This window comes from Hyperolius riggenbachi, chromosome 2 (assembly GCF_040937935.1).
Source record: "Hyperolius riggenbachi isolate aHypRig1 chromosome 2, aHypRig1.pri, whole genome shotgun sequence".
In the NCBI taxonomy this organism is placed as follows: Eukaryota; Metazoa; Chordata; class Amphibia; order Anura; family Hyperoliidae; genus Hyperolius; species Hyperolius riggenbachi.
This window is the reverse complement of record NC_090647.1, coordinates 75,002,473-75,016,149: the sequence shown is the minus strand read 5'-3', so window position 1 is coordinate 75,016,149 and position 13,677 is coordinate 75,002,473. Positions and strand designations below refer to the sequence as shown.

Genomic DNA, 13,677 nt, shown 5'->3' with positions numbered 1-13,677 from the left:
GTTAATTTTGCACAGGACTCTATTGTGGACAGGAACGCGAGCGAAGCTATGCATGGCGAGAGCCGCGCAGGTGCTGTGGCTCACCGACTCCCAGTCGATGCAAAACAAAACTAAGCCGCGGCCGAGGACCGGCGCCAGACAGGGCAGCTGCAGGGGGCTGGGAAAATCCCCAGGTAAGTGAATCTCTTTTTCAGCAATTGGTTTAGGTACACTTTAAAGGACTTCCTTTAACTAACCGGATTTTATTCACCTTGGGCTTCTTCCAGCCCCTAGCAGCCGTCTCAGTCCCTCGCCGCAGCCCCGCTCATCTGCGTTGTCCCGCTGGCCGCCCATGATGATTGTGACCCTGCCAGCGACTGCGCGGGAATTCGCGCACGCGGGTCCATGTCATCTGGCGCATACTGCACCTGCGCACAACTACTGGAGTAGATTGTGAGCTCCTTTGAGGGACAGTTAGTGACAAGACAATATATATATATATATATATATATATATATATATATATATATATATATATATATACACACTGTACAGCGCTGCGTAACATGTCGGCGCTATATAAATACTAAATAATAATAATAACTACTGCGCAGGCGCAGTATACACCAGATGACGTGGATGCGCTGGCACAAATGCCCGCGCAGGTGCAGAAGACAAGACCCGACCCGTCGGCGGAGTTGCGATCATCACGGGCAGCCAGCGGGACAACGCGGAGGACCGGGGCTGCGGCGAGGGACTGGGACGGCTGCAAGAGGCTGGAAGAAGCCCCAGGTGATAAAAATCTGTTTAGTCCCCCTCTCCTCGGAAGTCCTTTAAAGGAGTTCTGTGTGGGGGTGTTGAAGATAAAAACAGACACTTACCTGGGGCTTCTATCAGCCCCCTGTAGCAGTAATGTCCCATGCCGTCCTCCTCTGATCCGCCGTTCCCCGCCGCCGGCACTAGGCAATTATTTGTCTAACAAGACAAATAATGCGCGCTCCCGCTCGCGTCATCAGATGCATACTGCGCAGGCGCAGTACAAAGTTTTCTTGTACTGCGCAGTAAGCTTCCAATGACGCGCACGGAAGCGAGCAGGCACGCGGCTACAGCCGCAGAAAGTTGGATGGCATGCCGCGCCAGACTGGGGCCAGCGGCGGATCAGAGGAGGACGGCATGGGACATTACTGCTACTGGGGGCTGATAGAAGCCCCAGGTAAGTGTCTGTTTTTAACTTCAACACCCCCCCCCCCCCCCCCCACGTCCCCCCACAGAACCCCTTTAAAGGATGCCAGAGCCGAAATAAAAAGTAAAAACAGGAGGAGCAGGCATATACATGAAGTAGTCCTTGTGCCCACCGATCCATGCATTCTTCTCCCTCCCCCTCCTTTCTTGCGCAAATACCCCCAGCAGCCCAGGTCGGGCATTAGAGCACAGACGCTGAGCCTGGCTGCACGCGTACTTGATTGCGCGCCCGCGGCCAGGAGAGCTCTGTGCATGATGTTGTGTGCATGCTCAGATCGCTCCTGGCAACGGGATCAAGGACACGCGCAGCCGGGGCAGCTGCGCACTAATACCCGACCCAGCTGACCAGGAAGTGGCTGCTGGGGGCATCTGTGCAAGAAAGGAGGGGGACGGAGGAGACCAGGGGGGAGCGGTGGGTATGAGGACCACTTCATGAACATGCCTGCTTCCTCCGTTTTTTACTTTTTTGTACCTGCAACAAGTAGAGTTCCGTACCTTAGGCAAGAATACGAAGTGCTCAGACAACTATGAGGCAGATTTATCAAAATCACTGCAACTAAACCGCAGCAGAACTAGTGCAAAAATGGAGCGGACGTCCAGACCACAGATTTCGATTGGGCGATCGGAGCAATTGCTCCATGTCTGCATCGCTTGGCAGTAACTTTGCTCCAATTCTCCTTTCTCTGGTCAGACAAGCTACACTGTAAACATGGCATGCCACTGGCTGCTACAGGCAACAGCTTTCTGGGCCCCCAGACTTAATAAATCAGCCAGGTGTGTCTTCAGAAGGCAGATGTCAAGTGGAGCAGCAGCTTGCGAAGAACTCCGGCTACCCCAGCCGTAAATCTTCAGGGCCTTTCTGAGTGCATAGGTGACATGGGAGGATAGCTGAGTGTTTACTCTCTGGCTGTGCATAATGTGTCAGGATCAGGATCTATTCCTGTTCTGTGAGTTCTTCTGCTTCACCTTGTTTCCCATCAGTCCTGTGCAGCGCTGCATGGGAGAGTCAGCTTGGGTCATCTGTATTGAAATACAGCACATCCATGTCATGCCAGCCAGGTAAGCAGTGATTGATCAATAAAGTTGCAAAGAAAACTGGAGTGAAGTTGACCATGAGATGCAGAGAACTGTGGCGGCATGTTAGCGACTGAAGTCTGACTGGTTGCTCTGGGCAACTACAACAGTATTCTTCCCAGCTGCCTTGATGCCTAATCAGACCCTAAGGGTGCCCTGCAAATGCCACACTGGGTGCAGCTAATTGCCCTCTTGCCCAGCACCCTCTTCTCTCTGTCAGCAGACATCTCTGGCACCATATTCACTGAGCCAGTTTATACATAAGGCAACCTAGGCAGATTCCTATGGCCTCACGGGTATTTAGGGCATGGATGCCACTTCCTAGAATGTCCCTTCCTCACTCCTCTCATTACCAATACAAGTAATATGGGCAGCAGGGGCAGCTCAAGCCATTATCTCGCATAGTGCCCATTCATTCTGATTTACCAGTGATGTCCCATCATGACCTACCTGAGTCTGTCCTTCTCTGCCCTCCGCAGCTGCTCGTCCCGGTCCAGCACCGCCAGGATCTTGCTGGCTTCTTCCACCCTGAGGAAGCTGAGGTCCAGCCTGTCCATGCCCTGGTCAGTCATCATGTGTCCGGCGAGAAGACCCCTGCTGGGGAGGATGCTGGTGATTAGCGCTACGCTGGCATCACTGAGTCTAGGCTGGGCGCTGCTAGTGCAATGCTACAATGTTACAATGTATATTGCAGCCACTGCTCGTGCCCTACTACCCCGCACCTGTAGCCGGGACACACCCTCTGACTGACAGGCGTCCGGGCCAATGGGCGTGCGGCGGCACAGCGCTGGGAGAGGAGGGGCGTGGCCTCACTGAGTGTAGTACAGTGTCTATGGTGCGAGCAGCCAGAGCCAGGCAGGCACCTGACTAAAGATTACAGCTAACTCTGAGCACTGTGCCTGGAATATGTCACACCCAGCCTGCTGCTGCTGCTGCTTACTGACTGACACACAGATCAAACGAGGCACCACATGCAAGAGCAGCAAACTAGAGTATAAATCATATACTAAAAGTACTGGCAGCAGTGTTAGGGTAACAATACCTAATGGAATGGAGGTGTATAGCATTTTCTCCTGATAGAGGTGCTGATGTTATTAACCACCCTGGCGTTCTATTCAATGCGCCAGGGTGGCTGTGCAGTATTTTTTTTTTTTAAAATCATGTAGCTAGCCTAGAGCTAGCTACATGATGCCCCCTCCCTGCGGCGCCCCTCCTACCCCTCTGATAGCCGCCGGCGCGTATGCCCATAAGGAAAACCCGTTCTGAACGGGATTTCCTTTAGGGCTTCCCCCGTCGCCACGGAATGACGTCATCGACGTCGTGCCGTCACAGGGAGTCCCGATCCACCCCTCAGCGCTGCCTGGCACTGATTGGCCAGGCTGCGCACGGGGTCTCGGGGGGGGGGGGCACTGTAACGCGGCGGGTAGCGGTGCATCGGCGGCGATTGTCACCAACACACAGCTAGCAAAGTGCTAGCCCGCGTGTTTTAAAAAAAAAAATTAAGAAAATTGGCCCGGTAGGGCCTGAGGGTTGCCCTCCAGCGGTTATGGACGAGCTGAGCTTGTCAATACCGCCAAGGTGGTTAATATTAATATTCATCTAAGGAAAAAAATTATATTTGCTATTATTAAAGAGACTCCGTAACAAAAATTTCATCCGGTTTTCTTCCATCCTACAAGTTCCAAAATCTATTCTAATGTGCTCTAGCTTACTGCAGCACGTTCTACTATCACCATCTCTGTAATAAATCAACTTATCTCTCTCTTGTCAGACTTGTCAGCCAGTGTCTGGAAGGCTGCCAAGTTCTTCAGTGTTGTGGTTCTGTGATGCATCTCCCCCTCCAGGCCCCTCTCTGCACACAGCCTGTGTGTTATTTAGATTAGTGCAGCTTCTCTCTGCTCTATTATCTTTTACAAGCTGGATAAATACTCCTCTGAGCTGGCTGGGCTTTCACATACTGAGGAATTACATACAGGCACAGCTGTCTGCACTCTGCAGGAAGAAACAGCCTGACACTTCAGTGGAAGATAGCTGCAGGGGGAAAGAAACACACAAATGATCTCTTGAGATTAAAAAGGAAGGCTGTATACAGCCTGCTTGTGTATAGATGTATTTTCTATGTGTGGACATACTGTACATCAACCTACTTCCTGTTTTGGTGGCCATTTTGTTTGTTTATAAACAAACTTTTTAAAACTGTTTTTAACCACTTTTAATGCGGCGGGGAGCAGCAAAATTGTGACAGAGGGTAATAGGAGATGTCCCCTAACGCACTGGTATGTTTACTTTTGTGCGATTTTAACAATACAGATTCTCTTTAATGTACTGTATATTTTCCACAGCACTTTTGCATTGTGGATCGGTCAAGACAGAACCAAACCTTCCAGACTGGTTTGTACCATTTATATAGTCGTTTATACTTTTAAAAAGGACTAAATCTACTAAAATGCAATGTCAAACAGGCAAAAAAGTCTCTGAAAAAACTTTATTGACACACGTACAAAAAATAGAAAAAATGGTTCTTCAGTATCACAATAGTGGGTCTTAAAAACACATTGGTTGGTTTGAAGCAACAATTGGTTGTAGCTTTGTGGGCATTTGAACTTCAAGGCAACGACACATGTTCGTTTCGGGCTTTTGTATAGAATTATATGTGCCCTTCGTCAGGCCGTAATACCCAATTCTATAAATAAGAACAATACACAACAGCATATTAAAATCACAGAGTATGATTCATTAATAGCGAACAATATAATTTTTTCGCAAAGGGAAAAACCACCACCAAGTGAAAATAATGGCACATTTCACCAGGTTCAATCCAAGAACCTAAATGCCTAAATAATTCCGAAAAAAAGTGTGCAGTATGAGCAAGAAAAATTAGACCAAAGACCATAGAGATCTAGAAGTGTGTCAAGATGAAGAAGAGGACCAATAGAATCACTTACAAAGAGTAGATAGGACCACCTCGTAAAAACCAGTAAATATCCACGCATAGAGCCGATGAAAACAGAGAGACCCAGACCAGATTTTTAGTATAGAAGGAAAAATAGTGAGAAAAGGAGCAGTGGGAAACATGATCATCGACAAACCTGCGTAGCTCAACCAGAGAAAAGAGACCAATCAGGCGAAGAGCCAAAAAATGGGGGGCATCTGAACCCACCAGACGCACTAGACCTAAAACAATAAAGAAGGTACTAAATAACACTCCCCAAAAAGGAGAAAGAGGATATACAGTGCTAAGGCATATAGAAACATGAGGTCATCTCCCACACAGCAATCAAAGATAAGGATAAAGACCCTATGATACATATGGTCATGTATACATTAGCCCATATAATGCCCAGCAAATATATATACACAGGGACCCCTGTCCTGGAAACCTATACTCCTAATTGTAACTGCAGGCTACAGACTTTAAAGGGGATAATTTAGAGCCAAAAAAATCGCATAATAGTGCCTAGGGGCATGGCCCAGCAGAAAACACCACCCTGAAGCATAAATTGCACAATGTAATAAGGATGGTGATTGGTAGGGCACAATATGGAAAGGCGCTCAGCTGGAGACACGCAAAAGGGTAGTACACCCGAATGTCAATAAAAATACACAGGAAAACAAAATGTGTCAGCAAATCTTACCTTCCCAGAGGCTGTAATGAAAAGCTGCTAGACGGGAACCCAATCTGTAATGGCGTGGGATGCCATTTAAATATCCCAGCAGGCAGCGCTGACCTAAAGCTACCAGCCAATCAAACGCCCGGCAGGTACAGAACCACCTTGGAGCGCATATCGCATCCGGGCACGGAATCCGTGCTACGTAAAGCGCGTCTCCTGATTTGCGGAGAGCAGAGGAGGGAAGTCCTCTGCAGAGGTGACGTCAAGCATCACATGGGCCAGTAGATCGACACTGTCTGGTGTGCGGCTCGTAACCACGCTGGAGCGCAGGAGAAGGTGTGTATCTAAGAGAGCGGCCAATAAAATGACAGCTCGTAACCACGCTGGAGCGCAAGGAAGGGTATGTATGAGTTATACGTATATTCAATACATAATAGATGCTATAAAATAAGGACAGCCAGAAAGTCGCCCTATAAACATGGCAATGGCCCATAAAAGTTTTTTGGACATAAATAAAAATAATAATAATTATTAAAGGGCCCCTCAATCGGAAAAATTACTTTAAAGAAGGTAAAAGAAGATTTTTTATGGAGGACATACTACAAGTAGATTTTTTATGGGGGACATACTACAAGTATCTCATCATGGTAAGTGAAAATATATGAAAAAACATGGTATAGATTGCTCTGCTGGAGACAACCCCAAAATGAAGAATAAAGTATATACAATCTACAAATTGCCAAAGCACCGTAGAAGAGGCTCTATGCGTGGATATTTACTGGTTTTCACGAGGTGGTCCTATCTACTCTTTGTAAGTGATTCCATTGGTCCTCTTCTTCATCTTGACACACTTCTAGATCTCTATGGTCTTTGGTCTAATTTTTCTTGCTCATACTGCACACTTTTTTTCGGAATTATTTAGGCATTTAGGTTCTTGGATTGAACCTGGTGAAATGTGCCATTATTTTCACTTGGTGGTGGTTTTTCCCTTTGCGAAAAATTATATTGTTCGCTATTAATGAATCATACTTTGTGATTTTAATATGCTGTTGTGTATTGTTCTTATTTATAGAATTGGGTATTACGGCCTGACGAAGGGCACATATAATTCTATACAAAAGCCCGAAACGAACATGTGTCGTTGCCTTGAAGTTCAAATGCCCACAAAGCTACAACCATTTGTTGCTTCAAACCAACCAATGTGTTTTTAAGACCCACTATTGTGATGCTGAAGAACCATTTTTTCTATTTTTTGTACGTGTGTCAATAAAGTTTTTTCAGAGACTTTTTTGCCTGTTTGAGATTGCATTTTAGTAGATTTAGTCCTTTTTAAAAGTATAAACGAGTATCTGAGGGCAAGGTGGATTGCCCCAAAAAGGACTGTGTTCTTTGATCCTCCACAATACAAAGGATCGTATCCCAGAATTTGTTCTACAATACCATTTATATAGTGCAGATTTTTTTTACAAAGCTTGTATGTAGTGTGCAGTTATGTCGCTTAGGGGCCTTTTACATCAAAAATTGCAATCAGCATCGCAAACGCACTATAATGCAGTTGTGATTTTCATTATTTACACTGGGGGTGACGGGAGTAAATACCAATTGGTGAACACAGGAAAAATTGCAGAGAAAAAACGGTGCAGCGCTTACCATGTTATTGCAGTGCCCTTAAATTGGCAAATCTTGGTGGCCGGTGTAAAAGGCCGTAACACACTGCATGGGTTTCGGTTTAATAATCGAGGCGCGTGTGTTTTTGCTGATTGCAAAGACACCGTGATTAACAATAATGTCAGTGCCCTGTACAGAGTAGTGTCATCCGTGTTTACCCAATTGCAACCGTAGTGTCTGCTGCATTTTTCTTGTGCTCAGAGCTGGGACAAGGTCCTGCAGCACCCAAGGCTGAGACACCAAAATGCGCCCCTCCATCCCTGCTACCCCAGCCATCACACACTGATTGCTATTAGACTAAGAAGCGCCACAGGGCCCACAACCTCCCCAACACCTTAATATCTAGTTATATGGCTTGCAGTCACTGCCATGTATCCCCTTTTCTTATTTCTTTCTGCTTCAAACACAATTAGGAATGACAGGTGAATGAATTGTGCGCCCCCTCCTACACTGCGCCCTGAGGCTGGAGCCTCTCCAGCCTATGCCTCGGCCCGGCCTGTGCTATTGGGTTAAATGAATAAGAGCATATGCAATCGCATGGGGAACACAGTGCTAGGCAATTTATTTTGCGATCTTGTAATCAGGGCTGTGGAGACGGAGTTGAGGAGTCGGAGACATTTTGGGTACCCGGAGTCGGAGTTGGAGTCAGTGATTTTGATAAACTGAGGAGTCGGAGTCGAGGAGTCGGAGCAATTTTTGGTACCCGGAGTCGGAGTTGGAGTCGGTGATTTCATAAACTGAGGAGTTGGAGTCGGATGATTTTTGAACAAAATCAACAGCCCTGGTAAGTATGAGACTAAGGAGTTGGAACCGAGGAGTACCTGGAGTCAGAGTTGGAGTACCTGGAGTCGGAGTTGGAGTACCTGGAGTCGGAGTTGGAGTCGGAGGTTTCATAAACTGAGGAGTCAGAGTTGGAGTCGGAAGATTTTTATACCGACTCCACAGCCCTGCTTGTAATCGGGGTGAAACGCACGCTTGTAAATGAGTGAAAATCACACCGCAGTTGCCATGTTGATTTTTTAGTGCATAAGGGCTCACAATCTAATCGCTACATAATCATTGAGCATGATTCACAAAGCTTTTTCACCCGTTTTCCTCTGTATAAATACACCACTATTAAACATCTCAGGTTCCCTTTAAAATTAAACCTGAAAGGGAAAATAAAATAAAATTTAAAATACTTACCTGAGTAGAGGGAAGTTTCTAGATGCTCCAGATGCTTCCGCTGCCGACTGTGACCCTTCTTCTTTGCAGCTGCGTTCCTCTCTGTGGCCAGCATGGCCATATTGCACATGCGCAGTACAACAAAGCTTCTTATAATCGACGTGCACACGCGCAGAACAGCCATTTATCCATGCTTATACATGGCAGGGAGCATGGCCATAGGAACATATCCAACAAGCTCTTGTTGGAATGTTCAGAGGGTCCCAGTGCTGAGTCGGTGGGGTCGTGGAAGACACATGAAGCCTCTAGCCCACCCAGAGGCTTCCCTCTACTCAGTATGTAACTTTTTTTCCAGAGGAAACCCAACCATACATAGTGAAGTTTTGTTCTGCAAAGATCTGACCTATACCATAAGATGATCAGAAATATAATGATGATCAGAAATATAATAATAATAATCACAGAAATGGATAATAATAATAATAGTGATGATAATGATTATTATTAGTGATGATGATGAGATTATTATTGTTGTTTGCACAGGTTAAGGCAGGGGTAGGGAACCTATGGCTCGGGAGTCAGATGTGGCTCTTTTGATGGCTACATCTGTTTCACAGACAATTCAGTAGGGGGTTGATTCACTAAGCTACACTGCTACTAAGTGCAGCTCAGCGTGGCAGCGCAAGTCAAATTTTCAAAGTAGGCACACTACTGCTGTAGCATGTGCTACTAAATTACTCGCACTACTCCAAAACTAACGGCCGCTCCAATTGTCCCACCCTGGATCCTGTCAGGTCCGGTGACTTTGTAAGACAAAATCCCCGCACTTTGATTGGCCTAATAGACTGTCTGTCACTTGACAGGCAGCCTATTGGGGAAAAGTGCGGAGATCTCGTCCTACAAAGTGAATCAACTCCCAAGTCAGCTAGCTAATTGTACAAGCTGTTAGTCGGTATTTCTCCTGTCTGGCTCTTGGGGAAATTGCTGATGTTGCTGAAACCCAAGAGAAGCTGAATACGTGTCTGACACTTCCGCTGCCAAGAGGATCAACTGTATACACATCACCATGGCAATGTATACATAATTATGGCAACAGGGACTTGAGCCCTCTGCTGCGCATGCACACTGTCCCAGTTTGAAACATATAGTATGGCTCTCATGGAAAAGTATGAGGCGTTTATAGCTCTCTCAGCCAAAAAGGTTCCTGACTCCTGGTTTAAGGCTTGTGCACACGCTTGACTAAATCAATACGGCAGCTTCCGACCCCCAACCCGCAAGAGATCTGCGGATCAACCCACATTACGGATACCAACTTCTTTGAAGACGCTGCTCTCCCGCCTTCTGTGTGACGTCATGCACGGGCCACTCCGTTGTACCTCCACATCCCCTCCCATAGCAACAGTACACGTCATCAGCTACACAGCTGACATGCGTCTGTACTGGCCAGACCAGCGATGTTGCCCAAGGGTTGGTCAGGTCTCGATCTTCCACGGGCAACACAAGTCAAAGGTGTGTAAGTACCTTTACATTTATACACTAATGATAATATTTCTGAAAGTAATAATGTGTGGTACATTTTCAATATTATTATTATTTAGATCAGAATTGTACAAACAATGAGAATAATAATCCTTATTGTTGTTTTTATATATCTATATATTATCAAACCTTTCATAGCATTTTCCTAAGTCTATTACAGTATCCTGTCCCAACTCTCTCGTTCACAGGAGCTCATAATCTAATGTCCCTAACCATAGCCAGAGTCTGCGATTCCTACAATAGTCTAGGAACAACTTTGGGGGGAACCTTTGCTCAATCTGTATGTTTTCAGAATGTGGGAGGAAACCAGAGTGCCTGGAGGAAACATACAACCATGGAAAGAACATACTCACTCCATGCAGATAGTGTCCTGGTCTGGTTTCAAAACTGGTACCCTAGCACTGCAAGGTAAGAGTGCTATGCACTGACTACACGACAATGCTGCCTTAGTGTTTTGTCATTATTATTATTATTAGTAGTAGTAGTATTTGTGCCACAAATCCTTTCATTAGAAAGCATATTTATAAGAGCACCCTGGTCTCCCTAATCCATTTATTTATTAAAACAGGCACTGGAGGAACTCTCATGATCCAATACTGTGTGAAATTGGACACCGCCATCCCGCCAATGAATAATCCACATGCATAGCCGGCCTCTTTGACCTGAGCGACCGGAGCGGTCGCTCAGGGCGCCGGCTTCCAAGGGGGCGCCTATAGCTGGTTACCTATACTGAGGGCACCTACATCTGATTTCCTATACTGAGGGCACTTATAGCTGGCTACCTTTGCTGAACACCTACGCCTGACTACCTATACTGGAGGAACCTACGCTTGGCTACCTATGGGGGGATGGAGACCTTCAACTGACTTCCTATACTGGGGGCACCTATGCTTGGCAACCTATATTGAGGGCACCTACACATGAGATCCTATACTGGGGACATCTATACCTGGCTACCTACCTATACTGAGTCTGGGGGTGTTTTGTTTGGGGGGGGGGGGGCGCACTGCGGCTATAACGCGTGGTGCAAATTGTCGGTGCTGTGCTATCATTCCAAGGGGATGGGGGGCGGCTAACTGCCCCACTGATTGTTTTGATTAATATTCCTAAAAGGTTCTAGCCTTCATTTTAAAGTATATTCAGGATAATGCACTCTTTCCATCCATTCGTGGTTATTAATAGTATTTTTTCTATCATACATATGTGACGTGTCACGGAAATCTGAGCATTTGGTGTGACGTGTCACAATGTCAAAAGGCTGGGAACCACTGTCCTAGGAGATATCTCAGGAGAAAAGGTGAATTGCATATGGGCCTGTGTGTGTGAGTGCTTGTGTGTGCACACATGTGGGAAGAGGATGAAGGGGGGGCACAAAAATCAGGTTTTGCTCAGGGCGCTGTGAAACCTAAGGCCGGCCCTGTCCACATGCTATACAGAGTTCATACAAAGAGCTCTTCTAAATCCAATAATTGCTGCTTCCAACTCATTCCTTGCTGCTAAGAGACCTGGCGCCACTTACAATACAGCGAACCATCGTCTTCCTATTCCCAGCATCCATTCTTATGCTTTTACTCTGATAGAAGCTCCCAGCTCATTGGGTTTCCATACTGGGAGTCCATACTTATCATCCTTGTGCAAAGATTAGATGAATTATGTTATATTCTGAACATCAAGGGGTGGGGGGGGGGGGGGGGGGGTATTATTATCCATATTTTTGTAAGGTTTACCTCTCTGTTCCTATCTACTTTAGTGAAGTACATTGATGTACAGTTAAGGATGTCTTATCACGCAAGGGCGCTGCCTTTAATCCCTCTTTGGTTGTACTCATCAAAGGAAAACTCAAAGAAAAAAATCTACCTATATGGCAGAAAAGAACCGTTAATGTTAAAAGATAAATGTAAATTTCTTTATCAATCTCACAGACTTGTGGCTACATAACATCAGCCACTGACTTCTCTGCCCACTTCTAGTGCCCTTGAGAAAGGACACTGTAACACATCTGATCAGACATGTTTCTGGAACAAGGCGGTGGTGGTCCACAGAGCTGCCAGGCAGGGGCATAGCTACAAACCATTGGGCCCTACTTCCTAGGTCCCCTCCCCACGTTAAAGCGGACCTGAACCCAGAACTTCCTCTGTGCGCTAGAAGATAAGCAACACCATAATAGCCTTTAGAAAAACATTTCTTTGTTACAGCTGATACAAATCCTGCAAAAAATCTGCGTTGTCTACTTCCTACTTTCGTGGAAGCAGACATAGGGTTAACATCCTGTGTTTACAAATTAGCTGTTCTGCTGAGGCAGAGGAGATTCCTGAGCTAAGACAACTGAAAGATCAAATTACAGATGTGATTAGTCACAGATGAGGGGGAATCACACAGGCTAAACTCTCTAAATACATACAGGGTGCATTTCTCTCTGTTTTTCTTCTGTCCAGTGCAAGAGTTCAGGTCCACTTTAGCCCCATAAAATGTTATAACTGCCTCCTCTCCCCCACAACAAATGTTGCCATCCCCCTCCCCCCAACATGGCAAGTGTGCCAACAACGCAACCCCCTCCCCCCCCCCCCCCCCCCCACACACACACAGCAAGTGTAACTGCATAGCTTTTCTACACACGTCACCATGCCCACCATAACCATAAGTGTGATCTGTATGGTCCCCAATCCCCCTAACAAGAGTAGCTAGTCTAACTTTCTGGCTGCCTCTTATAGCAAGTGAGGCAGTATACTCTCCCCTCCCTCGTATAGCACTTCACCCCAACCACGCACACAAGTGTGCACGCCTTCCCCCCCTCCCCACGCTAAACTTCCCCTCCCCATAATACTTCCAGCGCTGGACAGTCCTTTCTCCTCTGCAGCCATGTGATGTACAGCAGCTTCCCTCCACTCCATGTGGCTCCCAATGCAAGTCACGTGACATGGCTCGGGAGTCGTAGGAGTGGAGGTTACAGAGATGAGAGAGTACTGCCCAGCACTGCAGTATGTAAAAAGAGACACTGCAGTGACAAATAGTAGAATGTAATATATTATTCAGGATACCCAATTTTACATTAACCCATTCGCGTTCCGTCGTTTTCACTTGAGAAATGTTCACCTCCCATTCATTAGCCTATAACTTTATCACTACTTATCACAATGAACTGATCTATATCTTGTTTTTTTCTGCCACCAATTAGGCTTTCTTTGGGGAGTACATTTTGCTAAGAGCCACTTTACTGTAAATGCATTTTAACAGGAAGAATAAGAAAAAAACGGAAAAAATCATTATTTCTCAGTTTTCAGCCATTATAGTTTTCAAATAATACATGCCTCCATAATTAAAACTCACGTATTGTATTTGCCCATATGTCCCGGTTATTACACCGTTAAAATTATGTCCCTATCACAATGTATGGCGACAA

At 46.1% G+C, this 13,677-nt stretch overlaps 1 protein-coding gene across 1 annotated transcript in view; it reads right to left on the bottom strand.

The window, feature by feature from the left end:
* The window catches only part of EXPH5 (exophilin 5), a 150,977-nt gene extending 148,104 nt beyond the window's left edge, over nt 1-2,873 (bottom strand). The window contains exon 1 of the mRNA XM_068266913.1: nt 2,746-2,873. Coding sequence (XP_068123014.1) covers nt 2,746-2,870 — 125 coding nt within the window. The 5' untranslated portion in view covers nt 2,871-2,873. The remainder of the gene's footprint in view (nt 1-2,745) is intronic.
* Nucleotides 2,874-13,677: the final 10,804 nt, after the last annotated feature.